Here is a 17212-nt window from a genome sequence, read left to right as displayed (position 1 = left end):
ATGAAACAATAGATTCAAATAAATAATACATATCATGTAAATTATGAGTTTAGAGATGTTTAGTGATTTTTTAGTTCACTTAATGATCTATGGTTTAATGTTGAAAGGTCCTTAGAGTTGTGCATGCATATACAGGAGCATACCTGGGTGTGTCCAAAGGCACGGGGGTAAGTGTCCCGGACTCGAAGGTATCGTCGAGTTACTGGCATTTCCCATTCTGCGGGGGAGATGCGCGCGCACCTCTGACGGAGCTGGAGAGGAGAGCCAAGTATTTGGGATAGTTACTACCACTCAGTTCTGACTGGGATTTCCTTGACACAAGTCAGGGCATTGTGTTGAAAGGTACGAAAGTGTTTTCAGTCTCAAATGTTGCAGTATAGTTAATTTCCTGTTAATGGGTTCCCCAAAGGGCTCCTACATTCTTGCTGTCATCAAAATCCGAAAGTCTCTGGTGCAATCGAGGGGCCAAAAAAGGATTTTAAAACACCCGTGGGGATGCAAAGGAATTTTCCAGCTAATGGCTTTGTTTGTACTTGTGTATTCGAACCAAACTTATTGGTAGCACCTTTTTTTTTAGTAGCACCTACTAGAGAGTCTGGTCTGAAATGATAAAAACTATTTCATTACGGGTTTATGGTTGCGATTAGTCGTTTGCTAGTTAGTAGTTGAAAACCTACCCCCAAAAACGATGTTGTGAATCCAAGAACACAACACAGATACACATGATTATACGGCGGGTTTAGATTGGGGTATGCGCCATTGATTCGATGGTAATTACATATTTGTGTGCTCTGGACGCATTTTAAGCTTCATGATGAACATGCTCTTTGGAAATTGTGTCGGCAGCTGTGACCAGCTGGCCGGTCCACCGCCGGACTTTATACTATCGATGCCGCCGCCACCGCTGCCGTCCTTCCTAATCTCCAAGCCGGCGACGGTGGACATCCTGGTGCCCTCCAATGAGTCGCAGCCGTGCTTCGCCGCCTTCATGTGCGGCCATGGGATGCAGCACAACGAGAGCGGGAACGCGCTGATGGAGCTGGTCAGGAGTGATTCCAAGAGTCTGGAGAGCGTCTGGCTGTTCGTCTCCTCCTGCATCGGGATCTTCGTGTTCGGCTGCTTCCTGGCCCTCATTGTGATGCGATGCAGAGAGTAAGTCTTGATGGTTGCACCAAAATGTTGCTTGTATTTCTACAGCTATTTTGGGGATTCCAGCAGTTCCTTCTTCTCGTACCATGACGCCAATATCAAGCAGACGGCTATTAATGCCCTGGGCGAGGCGACCAAATCCAATGCCTTCACATCCGGCGGAATTCTGTATCCCTGCGCCACGGCCAACAGTCGGGATCTCCTCCAGAGCCAGCTGGTCAACGACAGCCGTCTCCTGTGGGCCACCCTAACGCCCCACGGCACCCGGCACTTCATCATCGAGAACTCCCAGGACGGGCACTACGAATCGGTAGACTATCGCGGCAAGTCGCACAGCCAGGTGTTCCGTGGCTACGAGAAGCACTCGCAGTCCTTTGTCAAGGTAGGGATTGTATAGTATAGTGGCCACAATACGTGGCCTATTTTAGGGCGTCTTTGATTGTGAAAGAAAAACTTATTGGAAAAACCCTACTTATGATTGATTTGCAGTCCTTTGACAATAATGGCTTTGTCGACTACGACTACGAGGATCCCACGCCATTGATGGACTCCTACCACGATGACATGGACTCGGGCTACCAGGAGCCGCACGAGGTGACTGGCTCCCTGAAGCGGTCGGCGATGCGCACTGTTGAGTCACTGAACGACACCCCGACCAGTGGAGGATCGAGCTCAAACTACCACTCCAGCGCCAACCAGATCGGCAACTCCAAGTCCATCAGCCGCAAGACGACGCTGTCTCGTCGCATCAGCGATGCCTCCTCCCAGAATGGCACCTCCATGTAAATGTGCTGTCAATTGGGTATGGTACATTTTCATTGGATGGAGTCCATTGGGATTGGGATTGGGATTCCGGAGCTCGGGGATGGAGGAGAGATCCGGTCATGTCGTCCACATCACTAACTGCAGATCGTAGTGATTACACGCTGATATTTTAGACTATTTTAAAGAGTGAGGCACAAGTGTGGGCTGTTCTCGAGGAACACAAATGTTGGCCACATGAAGCTATCGAGCCAGGAGCATGAGCATCCCGAGTGCCGGACTGCAGCTGCGCTGGAATCGTTACCCATTTTACTGTAGAGAACCACGCACATGCGATCATCTTTTAAGCCTACTATGGATTGTATCCGCTGGTGTACCATGTATAATACTCGTGCACAAAATACTCGCTTGTAAACACACTACACACTACACACTACACACTACACACTACACACACGTCTTTTATAAATAATACCCGCAACTATAACTATATCAGATAATCCAACTAACGCTGATCGGAAAGGCCAACTATTGTATCTGCATATAGACCTATCACTTGGAGTCCTTCTCACCCGGTTTGGGGTCAGGAATAAATAAACATACATAGATTTTGAAAATACTCTGAACACGTCTCGCCTTCAGCGCTCGTTTAATTGTTAGCCATAAGAACAATAAATAATAATAAAATTCTCAGTAGTACATAAACATCTGCGATCGCATTGCCCATTTCGCTCGATTCCATATAAATAATATTGATATGGGTTTAAACTCTAGTTCCAGAAACTAGTTATAAATTAGGAGATTTAAAGAAGAGTATAGAGTATGATTAAGAAAGACATTCTTTTGATTTTCAAATGGAAGAAACTAAGAAATCTTTCAAGCGAAACTGGCTTTTGACCAGCAGCATCGTCATCATCATCATCCTTAACCAGTATATAAATCTTAGGATTAAAAAAAAAGAGAGTGTTGATGGAAATTTAGTGGAGCGGGTTCCGCGCCCGCAGCACTGAGATTAGCAGCTCAGTATGCTCTTAATCCAGTCGTGCAGATGCACCTCGATCACGTTCACCTGGCCGTAGTTCTTCAGATGGAACTGATTGAAGGCGGTGGTCAGATGGATGACGGCCGAAACGAAGTCGCTGAGCCTGAGTGTGCCATCCTTGCGGATATACCGCTGGATCAGGCAGTTCATGATGTCCGTGCTCAGCTGAAAACCGATGTCGCACAGGGCATCGCGCAGTCGCTCCGCGCGCAGAATGCCCGCCTTCTCCTTGGTGTACATCTTGAAGACGCCCTGCCAGGACTTCAGGTTGACCATGAAGGTCTTGAACTGCTGGAAGGTGATGCGGCCACTGCCGGTCCTGTCCTGCAGTGCGATCACCTGGCGACAGATGTCGATGTTGGCGCATCCCTTGATGTAATCATTGGGCAGGCACGCCTCCAGGAGTTCGTGCAGCTCGAAGCAGTTAATGGTCTTGTTCTCATCGGCCAGTTGCATGTACACGGGCTCATATTGGCACACGCTCTTTACCTTCGGGCCGCCGCATCGCTCGGCATCCGTGCTCTTGAGTGCCGGAAACGGATCCAGCAGTATCATGGTCTGCGTCTCCAGGCAGGAGAGTCGGAACGATCCGGTGCCCAGGATGCGGACCGTAAAATGTGCCTCCTCCGCCGGCTCATAGGTGGTCGGTATGAGGACATAGTGACCCGCCTCCAGGTGCGTATGATAGCTAACGTGCCGCGTGTTCCCGTAGTCCGAATTCAGGTAGCTCACATGGTTCTTGAAGAAGTCCTTCTGCAGGCACTCGCTGAGCATGTACTCGCCATCCCATGTGTACATCGTAAAGCCAATCACCTTCGGCTCCACGGCCGTGTGCTGATTGAGGGCAATCACCAGATCCTGCTCATCCTGCACCGATATCAACAGCTGCGGATTAATGTGGAAGGACTCGTGATTGCGACAACCACCGGCGGTGACGCCACGCTTCCATTGGCCCTGGTGCATCTTCATCTTCCAGTGGAGCGGACGACTCTTAAGCATCTCCTCGTCATTGGACGTCTCCGTGTCCAGGTACACCACTTCCATGGTGCTAAAGATCTCCACAAAGTCGCAGAACGACAACCAGAACTCGCCGGGACCCAGTTGCCGGATGAGACGCGCCCGCTCCACCTGCGACACTCGCTCCCACGTCTTGGACATCGGTGACCAGTCGCCGAGGAAGTGCGTCTTCTCGCCAAAGGGCTTGCTGGAGAACGTGTCCTTCAGGCACACCAGCTGCACCGAGTCACCCATCAGGGTCTTCACCTTGTCCAGGCTGGAAAGTCTGTAGAATCAAAGAGAAAAGGTCGTTGTAGTTGGGAAAATATAGATTTGCCCATGGCTTACCTGTAGTTAACGTTCACCAGGATACCGTTGGGCATGCGCTCGGCGAGATTCTTCTTGGCCACGGTGCCGCTCTTGTCCGCCAAGCAGGTGACAATGCAGGTGGTGGTGAGGAGCTCCTTGAGCGTCTGCGGCCGAATGTTGTCCGCCAATATGGGCATTTGCCGCACCACGCCGCCCAGGAGATCGGTGAGTCCGTCGGAACGAGTGCCATACTTGAGCGCCTCATAGGAGCCGTGCAGCTTGGCAATTGCCTTCTCCAGCAGGGCGGCCCAGAAGCAATTGGATGCCTGCGGCTGCATGAACGCCAATCGCCCATTGATGGTGGGCAGACGGTCGTCGACGAGCACCTCCACCCACTCGCCGCACCACCACAACCGGAAACGAAAGACGCCATGGGCACTGGCTAGGGTCTGATCGGCGGGCACCACGCGATAGAAGAGGTTCCTCAGGGAACTCAACAGTCCCAGGCAGGAGACCAGCCAGCGATCACCCATTTTGCCAGGCACCACATCGAATTCGGCCGTCTCGTTAAGGAACACTGGTCCCGCACTGGTTGCAGCCACCGTACCGGAGCCACCATCCGCCAGATCCATGATGCGCTTCCATTGGAAGGTGAACGGCGGTGTTTGGTAGTAGAAGACCGAAGACTGGACGGCGGGGAAATCGGGGTCTTCCCACAGCACGTTCTTCGCCCTGCAATCGCTTAGTATGCGCTCGTATTTGGATGCCATCTTCTGGGCGTTGATATCCTTCACATCACTCCCGCTTTCGTGAACCCGATCCTGATCGCTGCTACTCCAAGTCCCAGTGCTCAATTGCGATTTGCCTTGGTCTCCGCCCCTCGTAGCCGAAGTGAAAGTTAACGAGCTGCATGAAATATACAATGCCAACTAGCTTAGCCAAGTCTAGCTGCGATCCCGAACCGGTTCCGCTCGGTTCATCAGCGGGAACCGTTTTAATTGGGCTCCCAGCTCAACTCACAGCCACCGATTCCAGATTCCTAATTCCGATTCCGCCAACTGGTTCCAGCTACTCCAACAACTCCACCATCTTGGGTTCGTTGTTGCGCATGCGCAGCTGGAATGGCCAATGATGCACTGCTGGCCAATATCTGGGCACTAGTTCGCCCGACAATCATCGAAGTTAGTGAACATTGTTAAATAACAACGACTGATACTAACTAAATTCAAAATCTAACTACTTGTAATCGAGACTGAAATATCGATAGAAAAATCTATTTTCAAAGGCGCAACAAAAGTGGCATACAAACGTTTATTATACAAAATGGTACTACAGTACATTAAAAATAAGTTCGCACGGTATTTGGATGGCAGTACGTGTAGTAGAATATCAGCAGAGCAATGCCGACAATATACAAGGCAATAATGGTGGTGGCAAGGTATAGAGGAATGTACAAGGCGCAGGCGATTGCATTTTGCAACAAACAGAATGTGAGATAAAAGGCGTATTTGTATTTGGTTGGCGCATCCTTGACGGGCGTAAATATAAACAGGTAGACTACGCCGAAGCACAGGCAGTACAGGTAGTTCATGAGGCGGGATTCGGCGATCATTGGCGAGTCCACAAGGAATACAATGGTGCCGCAAAAGCAAGCGAGTGCCGCACAGATGATCACTGTTTCGATGGGAAACAAACTGGCCACATATGCGATGCAAAGCGTTCTCGAAACTACAAAACAAAATCAAATAACTACAGGCATACTACTACCGATGCTAAGCACCACTGCCAAGTGCTACACTTACCAGTGAGACAGAGCAGGAAGAGAAATTGAAGAAATCGTCCCTTTGCCGCGATATCATGCTTGTCCAGTTGAGCCAGGCGATTGGAGTGATTGTACGCCTGGATGCACCACGCTATGTTGCCAAAGTAGACGACGAGCGCAATCCGGCGGTAGTCTGAGGAAAGTAATTTGAATGGTTAATAGCTACTTGCATCCACTGACTTTCCACGCCGAGTTTCACTTTCGTTGCATACAATCAAAATGCTAGGGTAAAATACGAATGCACTGCCCGAATTGACTTTGATTTCCGAAAGTAAACGTCAGAACTGCTGATGTAGTATTATTATTTAAGTTTTACATGTGAACTCCGTTGTCGATTGCAAAACAATAGCCAGTTGTAATATTTTCTGCGGCGCTGATTCCAGAAACGAGTCGAAAAGCCGAACGAAACTAACATTGCACTCCTCCGTCATGAGTTTTTGGTAGTATCTGCAAAATACGAATTTCGATTTTCGTTTTCAATAAAGATCAAATGGCCATTCGACTAACTAAATCGGCAATACACCCATTTAGGGCATAAATCTACTGAAAACTATTAGACATACATACTACATATATGGGTAAACAAGACCGACAAGCTGACATTGCACTCAGTACTCACCCGATCTCCTCCTGCTTGTCATCCCGCTCCTTGGCCATCGAGTACTTGAGAGCATAGTTGAGGGCGTAGACATCGCGAAAGAGATATGAGATCACAACATTTGAGTATATCCCTCGTTCCACGATGCGTTTCTCACCCGAATGGGTGTATTTCAAGCTGAAATGCATAGTTCGTGATCTGTAGATTTCGGGGGAAGTACACGCTATCGATTTCGTACGTGTGTATATATATGACCGATGTGACTGTCATGGGCACCAGAATGGAGCCAATGGTCCAGGCGCAGTAGCCGTACGACTCCTCCATAAAGTACGTATACGCCAGGCTCCAATTGATGCAGATCGAGACGAACCGCCACAGAATGGACACCAGAGTGAGCAGCATGCTTAGTTTTGAGATCGGCTCCATCCTGAGGGCGTCCACCTCGGTTCTTTGTTCCGCGGAGGCCATAACTCCTCCTTCCAGCTGAGATATTGCACATGTGACACCCTATTCCACAATATATCCAAGGCCTCGACCTTCAAACTACTCTGCACTGCAATTTGTTGAGTTGAGTCAGGTTTTCGATTTAAAACATTGAAGATTAGAATAAAGACTGAATTCTTTAAGAACTTGTTCATTTGAACTGGATATAGATCGTTCGATGTTATCGGTACATAGTTTGTGCATCGATAGGGTCATCGCCCAAGTGCCATCTCTAGCCTAACGGGTGGGATAGAATCTCCAATTGGGAATTCCATCCAGTGATTTCCTAATTAAATTAAGTTTTTCCAATTGCCCAAATGCACATTCTGCCAAACGGATTGACATTGACCAATAATATAATAATAACAATAATATAAAGGTTTGATGCGAATAAAACCACAAAGAAAAGTGCAAAAAGCAGATCAAAGGAGAATAGAAGAGGAGCAAAAGGCAAAAACACAAAGAGGAGAGCAAAAAATACAGCCAACATGAACAGGACATATGTAAGCCAAGCGATATGCGCCATTTGGCTGGTGGTACTGGCAGCGGCTGGCATAATGGCCCAGCTGGACCTGGACCAGATCCAGACCCAACTGCCCGACCAGCTGAGCAAGTCAAACTTTAGCGTTAACGACGCCAAGGAGCTAATCCGCAACAAATGCATCGAGGTGGCCGGCGAGGAGGCGGGCGGCGAGGCGTTCGGCGAGATCGAATCCGGATTTATGGTGCTAACCGAGTGCCTCAATGGCATCGTCAACTACACGGCGATGCAGCAGGAGATACAGGAGGCGTCGCCCAAGGGCGAACTGGATGTGGTCTTTAACAAGTACTGCAGCCGGCGTTCGAATGCCGTGGAGTGTGTGGATGTGTTTACGGCCAAACTGGTGCCATGTCTGGTGCCCGAGGAGCGCGAGGGTCAGGATGTCATCAAGCAGATCATCCAGAGTGTGCTCAACTTTGTCTGCCACAAGGATGGCGATAAGATAGCCCTCTTCATCGCCGAAAAGGGACCCGAATGCATTGAGTCCCAGAAGGACAACATCCAGCAGTGCGTGAACGACACGTTCTCCGAGTACCTGAACCTTTCCGATCTGCAGGAGAACCGGATCAAGAGCATGCCCAAGCTGACGGTCGGGCAGAAGCAGTGCGACGAAATGCTGACACTGCAGGCCTGTGTGGTCAAAAAACTGGAGCAATGCTCGGACATATCACCCGCGAATCTCGTCGAGTCCATGTTCACCTTCATCAGGAACCAAACACTGTGCCGAGACAATCAGAAATCGCCACTCGTTGCGGCTGCGGCCAGCGGAGGAAGTCGGGCATTCCAACAAATGTGGCCATCATTTGTGGGCATCTTTTCGCTTATACTGCGATTCGCTTTTCAAAAGTCTCCTTAGTTCTAAGTCTAGGCTAGTCCGCTATATATCTCGAATCCGAATCTTTAAAATGCCTTCTCAATGCTTCGACTTTGGCAGTCCCATTCCAAAGCGATAATCACTGTTTTTAAGCTTTTGCTTCGCTTATATTAATATGTATGCATGTTGCCGTGGAACAGGTGTCCATAGTTCAACCGCTTTCGTCGATGCGCATGTCAAGGTACTACAGGCCAGACAGGCAGCTATGTCGTTTGTGGTTTGGTGCTTCTAATTTATGTAATTAATTGCCTTTTTCTATGTGTAGTATTTGTAAACGATGCTTATACTTCTGCTTCTACTGCTGAGTCTGATTCTGAATTTCTGGCCTTTGTCGTGCGTTCATCTCAATGCTTTATATAAATTTAATGGTTCTGATTCGAGTTGGGTTTGTATTAAATCGCGTATTTCTCTGAGGGCAGCTATGGTAATCTCACTATTTCACAGTGGATTGGGTATGGGTTTTGGAAATGAAATGCTATATATGTATGAAAAATGAATGGAAAAGTTTTGTAAATGAATATACGTATCATTACTGTAATAATAAAGTGATAAATTTGAAAATAAATTTATTTGATAGTACTACGAGCTCATTAATACTTGGGAGTTAAAGGTCAATTAGGTGGTGAAAAGTACTCAGAGCAGTAGAGACCATGCAATTCCATTCATTTCGTTTTCAGTAATGAATCACCACCTAGTTTTCACTGCGGGCGCGATTTTTGAATTTCGCGGCAGAACGTTGAACAAAATTTGAAAACATAGTTTCGATAATTGATGTTTTTTTGAGAGTAATCATTCAAAATCATCGAAAAATAATCTTAAAAAAGACCGTAGTATTTTTAAACGTTGTTTTGTTAGTTCAATTGTTTTTTTATCGTGCAATTTTCTCATCTAGTTTGTTCATCATCATTCCATCGTTTCTCCAAATGAAATTTTAATATTAATTTTATAAAAACCTAGTTCTTTATATCGCTAATAATTGCACTTTATTAGCAGCGTTAGTTATTTTTATTTATAATAATGTATAAAAGCAATAGTGTTGGCCTAAACATAGTTTTTAAATGTTAAAGTTGAAAATGTGACTCGCTTAATTGAACTATCGAATATTAATTAATATTAAAAAATAATATAACAATTTAAATTTACTATTACATCTAAGTTTACATATGCATTAAATAACATATAGGGCTTTCATTTAGTATGCTTTAAAAAATGCTTAAAATGATTACGTGATTTCACTGTGACTTTTGAGTTTACAATTTTTTTGTTTTCGGTTATTTCTCATTGACTACTGTATTGTCTATATTTTTAAACTGTTTTTCAAAACGTGACAAATGTGCCGATGCAGGATGGCACAGTTTTAAAAATAGGTTTTTATATTTTAATAATTCTTTATAAATAATAAAAAGTCTTCATAGGCGCTGATCACGACGCTGTGATTTTTTGCACGATATTTTTTGAATAAAAGCGTATGTGTTGTTTCAATTAAAGGTTGCAAATGAGTGTAAATAAATGTATATTTTTATAATAATAATTATTAATAGGCGCATGAACGCGACCATTTATGCGTGCTGGGCGGGGAATGGACCGCAAAAAGTGCGTTTATGGGCGCCGCAAAGTGATGTAACAATAGCTGCGACCGCAGCAGCAGCAGCGGAACGGGCGGAATAGAACGCATGGAACGGTATCGTAGTATCGTACATACGGCCGCACGCCATACACGATGGTCTCTTTCGGTGCAACTCTGATTCGACAGTTTCGGCACAGGTCGGCAGCGGCATTTCAGATTGCGGAGTCCGCCATTTTAGCTAAAAAATCTATAACCCTAGCTTCGTCAGCGTGCAGTGCGAATAGGGGTCAGTTGCAATTTGGAATTCAGATTGTTCGCGAATATTCGAAAGCGTCGAAGATGAGTACTTTGCCTAGGGTATTTTTTGATATGACGGCCGACAACGAGCCCCTCGGTCGGATCATCATGGAGGTGAGTTATTTGCTTTTCTTTTTTTAAATTTAAAACTTAAGTTGAGTTTTTTATTTTTTTTATTGTAAAATTTGAGCAGAAAGTGAAAAACACGTGATTTTCTATAAAGCCATTTCTCGCGCATTAAGCCTATGTATTTTACATTATATGCCGCGGGTGATAAGTACATACAGTTTTTCCCTTTTTTTTACGGAATTAGAACTTTGTAAAATAAAATATATACACACACAGCGCAAAGTCGCCCTCTAATTTACCAGCGACAAGTGCAATTATTTTCCATGAGTAATTGCATGACAATGCGCTCTGGGTGAATTTGAATTTTCCAACCCAATTGGACAGGCGCGTTTAATCGGAAAATCTCTATAATTATATCTACATCGCGGAATTTCGAGCAGGCAGACAAGCAGCCACCACCACCACCCCCCGCAAATCGGCCGATTGGTGGCATTATCTTTATAGAATGGAATTTTCCTTAATTTAATTGACGTGTCGGCAAACTTTGGCTGAAATGGTGTGCAATTTTTACCGGTATTTTAAATGCATATGCGCGTGTGTGCTATATGTACATTCCGGCGTGTTGATTGTGTGTGTAGCCCCATACCCATACACTCATGCAGATCAATACACGAACATAACCTCCAAGCGGTCACTCGCATATGTACATGTGTGTATGCGGGTATGTACGCGCAGATGTACAGTGTACACACAGAGATATTCGGGTGTGAATGCGCGAGTTCTGTAAACCCGTTTCCAAGCATGAACTCACTATTAATTCCGCCGATGATGTAATGTATATATCATGTTTAAATAGAGAAAAAGAAAAGCAAATGTTTTATGTGTATTTTTAGTGGCCTGGGAATAAAGTCATTGCCCGCGAAGTAAACCAAGCCCACATGTCTAGGATTTTTCTTCCAATAGGATATATGTACGCATATGTATATGTGTACAGTGCGAGAAAAAGTCTGTACTTTACGCCAAATCTCTACACTAAAAATTTGTAAATTTATAGAGAAGCCGCAATAGAAAAAGTATTTACTAATCTTGACTAATTTACACAATTGTCTCTCTTACTGCATGAATTGGAAAATTGCTCAAATTCCAGTGCACTGCAAGTTCCGTACATCATATTTATGTATTTATTCCATTGGTATAGTTATGCACACATTTATGGGTGTATGTGTAAGCATACCAAAAACGTGCTATTTTATCAAAGGGCTAAAAATGGCGCCGAAAAACGAGACAAAAACGCGGCGTCTGCGGCGTCTGCGGCGTCAAGAAAACAGCTGATTGTTTATTCCCGCTCAACATGAATTAAACAAAAAAGTGTCCAGTCTTCAAAAAAAAAAAAAAGATAAATGTAAATAGTCTCAAGGTCGTCCGGCTCGGGATAAACAAACAAAAAGAAACTTAATGGTTGACCCATTTGAAAGTCGTGCTTTGTTTGTGTATTTTGCCAATATTAATTTCTTATTTACTAACCCAGTTTTGCATATTGTTTGCCTTTTGCAGCTGCGCTCCGATGTCGTGCCTAAGACCGCCGAGAACTTCCGCGCCTTGTGCACCGGCGAGAAGGGATTCGGCTACAAGGGCTCCATTTTCCACCGCGTCATCCCCAACTTCATGTGCCAGGGCGGCGACTTCACCAACCACAACGGCACTGGCGGCAAGTCCATCTACGGCAACAAGTTCCCCGATGAGAACTTCGAGCTGAAGCACACCGGCTCCGGCATCCTGTCGATGGCCAACGCTGGCGCCAACACGAACGGCTCCCAGTTCTTCATTTGCACCGTGAAGACCGCCTGGTTGGACAACAAGCATGTCGTCTTCGGTGAGGTCGTCGAGGGTCTGGATGTGGTCAAGAAGATTGAATCTTATGGATCCCAGTCCGGCAAGACCTCCAAGAAGATCATGGTGGCTAACTCTGGTTCTCTTTAAGAATGTGCGATGCAAAAGCAACATTACAAGAAGAAAAATCTGTTAAGACGAAAACCATTTGCATTTTCTCCAAAACATTTTTTTTTTACCAATTACTGTAATATTACGAGAAAAATACAATACAACCAACATATTTTCAATAGACATGTTTAACTATATTCCCAATGGGCTTTTGTTTTTGGCCATTCAATTGTATGTGGGGGCCAAAATTGAATTAAATTAGAGCCTCCCAATGTCAGACAGCGTTTAATTGGCTATATAAGATATGCATTGAATCTGTAACTTTCACATTTCCATTGAGAAAGAAAAAAAAACAATGAGACGAGAGACATCAGGGGACTTAGAAAAGTGTTTGATCTTTTGATGTTGGCTTACTAATAATAGTAATAGTAATGCTGATTATCTAATTGCATATATAACAACGTTCTACGCTATGTACCGGAATCGGAATTGTATTTTCGTCTTAATAAATCTAAATAAACGGCAACCAACTACTAAATTCTGTGTTTTGGTTTGGTGGTATATGGGATATTTGTTTATTGGAAGAAGATTTCGGAGCTACTCAGAGTGGCGTACAGCAGATTGTATTCATGCTCGTAGGCGTTCACATGTCGTTCGGTTATCGCCACCGTCTGGAAGAGCTTCTCGTCCGGCTGCTCCGGCGCCGACCGCTGCTGACCTGCCAAAATGTCGCGCACCTTGCAGCGTTCCGCGTACAGGTGCTGCGTGGTCGTTTGGCTCCAGCCCAGCTCATGGAACTCCGTCTGCTGGTTCAGCATGTTGAGGATGTAGACCAGGCCGATGGCGAAGCCATCCTCGAACAGCGAGACCTTGGTCTGGTCCTTTTTGTGGATCTTCATCTTCTGCTTGACCCGGTAGTCAATGTAGTTCATGATGAGCGCCGGTGTGATGAGGTAGAAGGTTCGCAGATGGTGGTTATGCGGATTGCACAGGAAGGGCTGAAAGCCTTGCAAAAGAAGCTGCAAAATAAATCATGGATTGAGCTGCTAAGTAATGTGGTAAGATCGTTGACTGTACCTTGAAGTAATTTGTGCTATCCGAGTAGCATTCCTTCATGTGACCCAGGCTCTTCTCGTACTCCTTAATGGAGCCCTCCGTGGCAGCGCGCACTTTGGAGCCTCCGCAACTAAAGTTGCTGTCGAATCTGGTCTTATACGAGCGATTCCGGAAGTTGGCATGCTTGCTGCCCGCCTGCAGAAGGCGCACATAGCCCACAGCATTACCTAAAAGCAATATTTATTAATATATTTAACCATTTCGCTAAATTAAAGCCATAGACTTACCGACTTGTGTGATTACCTTCCTGAACAGATCCATATAAGTTTCGCCATTGCTGGAGCAGCCCAGCCTTCTGATCTTTTTAAGAAAGCTCTCGGCGCGCTCGTAGGGATACGACTGGTAGGTCTTGCTGTACTTTTGCTCCGAGTGAAAACGCAGCTCCTTGAGCAGTCGCGACTTGATCTGCTCGTCGTGGAGGAAGGTGGAGAAGGTGTAAAACTTCTGGCGCAGGAACTGGTATATGAAGTTGACGGTGGTGTTGATAATCCCGGTGCCGTGCGTCTGCACCGAGTTGGCCACGTGCCGGGTGCCTATGATGTCCAGGTGCTTGCTCCTGCTGTGCGTCTCCACGAACACCTGCAGGTTCATATTGTAGGCATAGGAAGAGGCGAAAGTGTGTATATTCCGCATGATCTGCAGCACGTCTATGCCCTTTCAAAGCAAGAAAGGTTAATATGGTTAATAGAAGGGATTTGATCGGTTACCTGGTCAATTATCTGGTTGGGCAGGTGGTCATCGATGGGACGCAGCTGCAGCACCTTGTTGGCCAAATGACGCATCTTTTCGTACGATTTCCAGTCGTGCGGAGCGATTGTCGTTAAATTGTAGAACGTGGCAGTAAAATAGTTCTCTAGGTGATCTGAAATAAACAAGCTATTATAAATTGATCAGTGAAACACATGGTTTTATCTTACCCCTTATAACATGGTAATCTCCTTGATTTTCAACCGAAACTGCATTAATGCAGAGGCGATAGTCCAAGGCACTTTGCTGAAATGGTTGATCCTGGTTCTGGAAGAGATGCGAAAGAGCCTCCATCCGCAGAAAGAACTCCAGGTGGTTGCTCAAAAACTCGATGATCAAGTCATTCGCTGATTGCTTGGGACACCTTGAACCCCTGAACATAGCCATGATCTTGTCCAGGTGATGGCTCACGGATACTAGGTTCTGCAGATGAATGGTAAGCATGTGAAGTTGCTTTGCTACATACTGGGTTAAAAACTCACCTGTAAGGAGTAGGGGTTGCGTTGCAGTTCGGTGTACTCCTTAAGCACCGAAGTGTTCAGGAACCAGTGATTATATACCAGACTCGAGGAGTCCGACGTGTTCAGTTGTCCTCCGATATTCCGCATAAAGTCGCTGATGTTATTTACTCGGTGCAGGATCGATTTGATCAACTTTTGATTGTCGGCGGGCAGGAGGCGATTATCCAGAAACTCTCCTAGGGCTAGATTTATGAAAGTCAATCGTTGTTTGCACGGAAATCCCATGATGGACCTCTCGGCCAGCTTCATTGTGGCCAAAAAGTTCATCTTGCGCTGCAGCAACTTGAGGTCAACTATCTTCTTTTTCGTTGTGTGTAGCAGGTGAATAATCTTTTGTTTTTGCCACTGTATCAGCGAGCTGATAAAGCGCACGAAATTGATTTGGTTTGACTCAAAGATCTTTTGAATGACCTTCAGATACTGCAGCAACCGAGCAACGACGAACCAATCGTTCCTGGTCATTGGCGTCATCAGAGCCACATTCCGGTTGATCAGCGAGACAGCCAGCAGGCTAACTTGATCGGCATAGGAGTGACCATTGAGAATCAACTGCATGAAAGTCTTGAGATGCCCAAAGACTCCGGCATCGAATACCCTCTGCATTCTGATGGACCACAGCGATATTTGAACGCCCAACTGGCGACACATCTTCTGATCGCTAAGCCTAAACTTCTCCACAACTGTGCTATGCACTTTTGGGGCAAGTCCATCTTGGGATCGGGCTGATGACTTCATCAGGGTTTTGGCATGTAGAAAGAGGAATCCGGCAGGCGACCAGAAAACGCTTCGATTGAGGGGCACCTGCTTATGCCTGGCCACCAAGTCGACAGCATTCTTGACCAGTTTTCCCTCCATCTGGATCCCCAGCTCATGGACCACCACCACGAAGGTGGTAAGGCGAACTATGTGCTTGGGATCCTCGTAGTTCTTAAATTCGTTGCTCTGATTCACATCGACGTCGAGAAGCTTCTTACGAATGTAGGCATTGGAATGCTGGGTGATGGGGCTAACACTGTTCAGGCTAAATTGCTTCTTCAACTCCATCAGGTTGTCCAGTAGAATCTGTTAAAGAAACATGCATTTAAGCGGTACCATTCTCGATTCCCTTGAACTTACTCGAAAGAAATCCTTGGTGATCAGATTCTCTATATCCACTAGAGATGAACTGAGGCCATTGAGCTCCAAGTTTGTGGATTGGCTATTGGACAGGTGCATTAGCCACTTCTTGTACAGCGCCCACATGGTGGAAATCTTTGATTGATTCGCCAGTTCATTGAATACTACTATGTGTTCCAGTAACTCAGCCATAGCATCAAAGACAGCCTGTTAGATTCGACTTAAACTGGTTAATGCACTTCATTTGAGTTAGATCTTTAACTTACGAATATGTGGACTTCATTGATGTCCATGGGGATGCTAACAGATGCGGCTATTTGTCTCCAAATATTTTGGAGTATCACAATCATGCGTTTGAGCAGAAAATAGACCTGGCAAAAGAAGTCCATGGAGCTGCTCATGCGGACCAAGGATCCCTCCAAGCCGGAGGAACCCTCGGATGTTGGGGAATCATCCAATCGAAAGTCGATGAAAAGGAATGCCAGCTGAAACCGTTTCGCCTTTCTGGACAGATTTTTGCACTGATTGCACAGATTTGCCAGAGTTGTCAGCGGCTTATTGGCCACAAGCTCCGATTCCTCAAAGCTTCTGTCCGGAACCTTGAAGTCATTGCCCATAAAGTTCACCTCGACAACTGGCGACATAGATATACACGGTGCAGGCTCCAAAACATCTGAATTAGGCACTTTATCCCGCAATAATTTCAATTTCCCATCGTGCTCCGATATGAAGGAGCCGTAATCTCTTAAGATATCCTCGGCAAACATAGCTGATATGGAAAATATATAGATTAGAATAATACTAGATAGCTGACATCGGCGTTCCATGCGTACACATAGAGCTTTGCTCTTCCTTCATGTTTGCCAAATTTGAAAATGTTATTGTTTTGATTTTCTTATTAGTAATTTAGGGATGGGGCATTTCAAGTGGGTGGATTCCGATTCGATAACGGTAAATGTTCGATATCTTTGTTACAACAAGCTAGTGACACCTTACGTTTTTTCATCAGAAGTTGCAAATGATTGCGATATCGATATATATATTTTATTAACTTTAGACCATTGTATAATAGTTAAAGCATATATAATTCGATTTAAGACATAGAGGTACAAATACATAGTCGTAATGACTACGATTACATGCAATATTTAGTTTTTATCTTGATGCATTAATAAAATTAATTTTTACAAAGGGAATTCGGTTGGTTATCGATTGCCGAGGATTCAAAGCATTTATCTTAATTTTATACTTTTATTTATTTT

At 45.4% G+C, this 17212-nt stretch overlaps 6 protein-coding genes and 1 long non-coding RNA gene across 10 annotated transcripts; 4 read left to right on the top strand and 3 right to left on the bottom strand.

Moving 5' to 3' along the window:
• The first annotated feature begins 212 nt into the window (after nucleotides 1-212).
• Nucleotides 213-2620, top strand: LOC6524956. 3 transcript variants are annotated; one of them, XM_015190502.3, is made up of 4 exons: nucleotides 213-342; nucleotides 808-1152; nucleotides 1216-1531; nucleotides 1639-2620. In XM_015190502.3, exons 2-4 carry the CDS (start codon nucleotides 812-814, stop codon nucleotides 1933-1935), a joined length of 954 nt encoding a protein of 317 aa, XP_015045988.1. In that variant the 5' UTR covers nucleotides 213-342; nucleotides 808-811; the 3' UTR covers nucleotides 1936-2620. The 3 variants fall into 3 exon arrangements, with proteins under 3 accessions (XP_015045988.1, XP_039228296.1, XP_039228288.1); XM_039372362.2 differs by having other exon boundaries at nucleotides 225-342; nucleotides 410-1152; nucleotides 1219-1531; XM_039372354.2 differs by having other exon boundaries at nucleotides 228-342; nucleotides 410-1152.
• Nucleotides 2520-5031, bottom strand: LOC6524955 (calpain-C). The gene is made up of 2 exons (XM_002100759.4): nucleotides 4298-5031; nucleotides 2520-4235 (listed from the first exon to the last, which is right to left on the bottom strand). Exons 1-2 carry the CDS (start codon nucleotides 5026-5028, stop codon nucleotides 2924-2926), a joined length of 2043 nt encoding a protein of 680 aa, XP_002100795.1. The 5' UTR covers nucleotides 5029-5031; the 3' UTR covers nucleotides 2520-2923.
• A 249-nt stretch (nucleotides 5032-5280) lies between these two features.
• On the bottom strand, nucleotides 5281-7310 carry LOC6524954 (XK-related protein 6). 2 transcript variants are annotated; one of them, XM_039372339.1, is made up of 5 exons: nucleotides 6917-7310; nucleotides 6700-6855; nucleotides 6397-6527; nucleotides 6061-6213; nucleotides 5281-5415 (listed from the first exon to the last, which is right to left on the bottom strand). In XM_039372339.1, the coding sequence occupies exons 1-5, from the start codon at nucleotides 7144-7146 to the stop codon at nucleotides 5327-5329; spliced, it is 759 nt and encodes a 252-aa protein (XP_039228273.1). In that variant the 5' UTR covers nucleotides 7147-7310; the 3' UTR covers nucleotides 5281-5326. The 2 variants fall into 2 exon arrangements, with proteins under 2 accessions (XP_039228273.1, XP_002100794.1); XM_002100758.4 differs by lacking the exon at nucleotides 5281-5415 and adding an exon at nucleotides 5535-5986 and having other exon boundaries at nucleotides 6917-7308.
• Nucleotides 7311-7377: 67 nt separating this feature from the next.
• Nucleotides 7378-9141, top strand: LOC6524953 (27 kDa hemolymph protein). Its single transcript, XM_002100757.4, has one exon. The coding sequence runs from the start codon at nucleotides 7650-7652 to the stop codon at nucleotides 8556-8558; it is 909 nt and encodes a 302-aa protein (XP_002100793.1). The 5' UTR covers nucleotides 7378-7649; the 3' UTR covers nucleotides 8559-9141.
• Nucleotides 9142-10281: 1140 nt separating this feature from the next.
• Nucleotides 10282-12633, top strand: LOC6524952 (peptidyl-prolyl cis-trans isomerase). The gene is made up of 2 exons (XM_002100756.4): nucleotides 10282-10554; nucleotides 12064-12633. The coding sequence occupies exons 1-2, from the start codon at nucleotides 10297-10299 to the stop codon at nucleotides 12487-12489; spliced, it is 684 nt and encodes a 227-aa protein (XP_002100792.1). The 5' UTR covers nucleotides 10282-10296; the 3' UTR covers nucleotides 12490-12633.
• On the top strand, nucleotides 10561-11818 carry LOC120320837. Its single transcript, XR_005560420.2, has 2 exons — nucleotides 10561-11339; nucleotides 11403-11818. It is a non-coding gene; the product is annotated as an uncharacterized LOC120320837 (long non-coding RNA).
• Nucleotides 12634-13001: 368 nt separating the features above from the next.
• On the bottom strand, nucleotides 13002-16921 carry LOC6524951 (WASH complex subunit 4). The gene is made up of 9 exons (XM_039371661.2): nucleotides 16784-16921; nucleotides 16217-16719; nucleotides 15951-16157; nucleotides 14796-15896; nucleotides 14484-14736; nucleotides 14274-14428; nucleotides 13794-14220; nucleotides 13528-13733; nucleotides 13002-13469 (listed from the first exon to the last, which is right to left on the bottom strand). The coding sequence occupies exons 1-9, from the start codon at nucleotides 16806-16808 to the stop codon at nucleotides 13026-13028; spliced, it is 3321 nt and encodes a 1106-aa protein (XP_039227595.1). The 5' UTR covers nucleotides 16809-16921; the 3' UTR covers nucleotides 13002-13025.
• Between the last annotated feature and the right edge of the window lie 291 nt (nucleotides 16922-17212).

Source organism: Drosophila yakuba, chromosome X (assembly GCF_016746365.2).
Source record: "Drosophila yakuba strain Tai18E2 chromosome X, Prin_Dyak_Tai18E2_2.1, whole genome shotgun sequence".
NCBI classification, from domain to species: domain Eukaryota; kingdom Metazoa; phylum Arthropoda; class Insecta; order Diptera; family Drosophilidae; genus Drosophila; species Drosophila yakuba.
The sequence above is the reverse complement of the archived record's forward strand: the minus strand, read 5'-3'. Positions and strand labels throughout refer to the sequence as shown.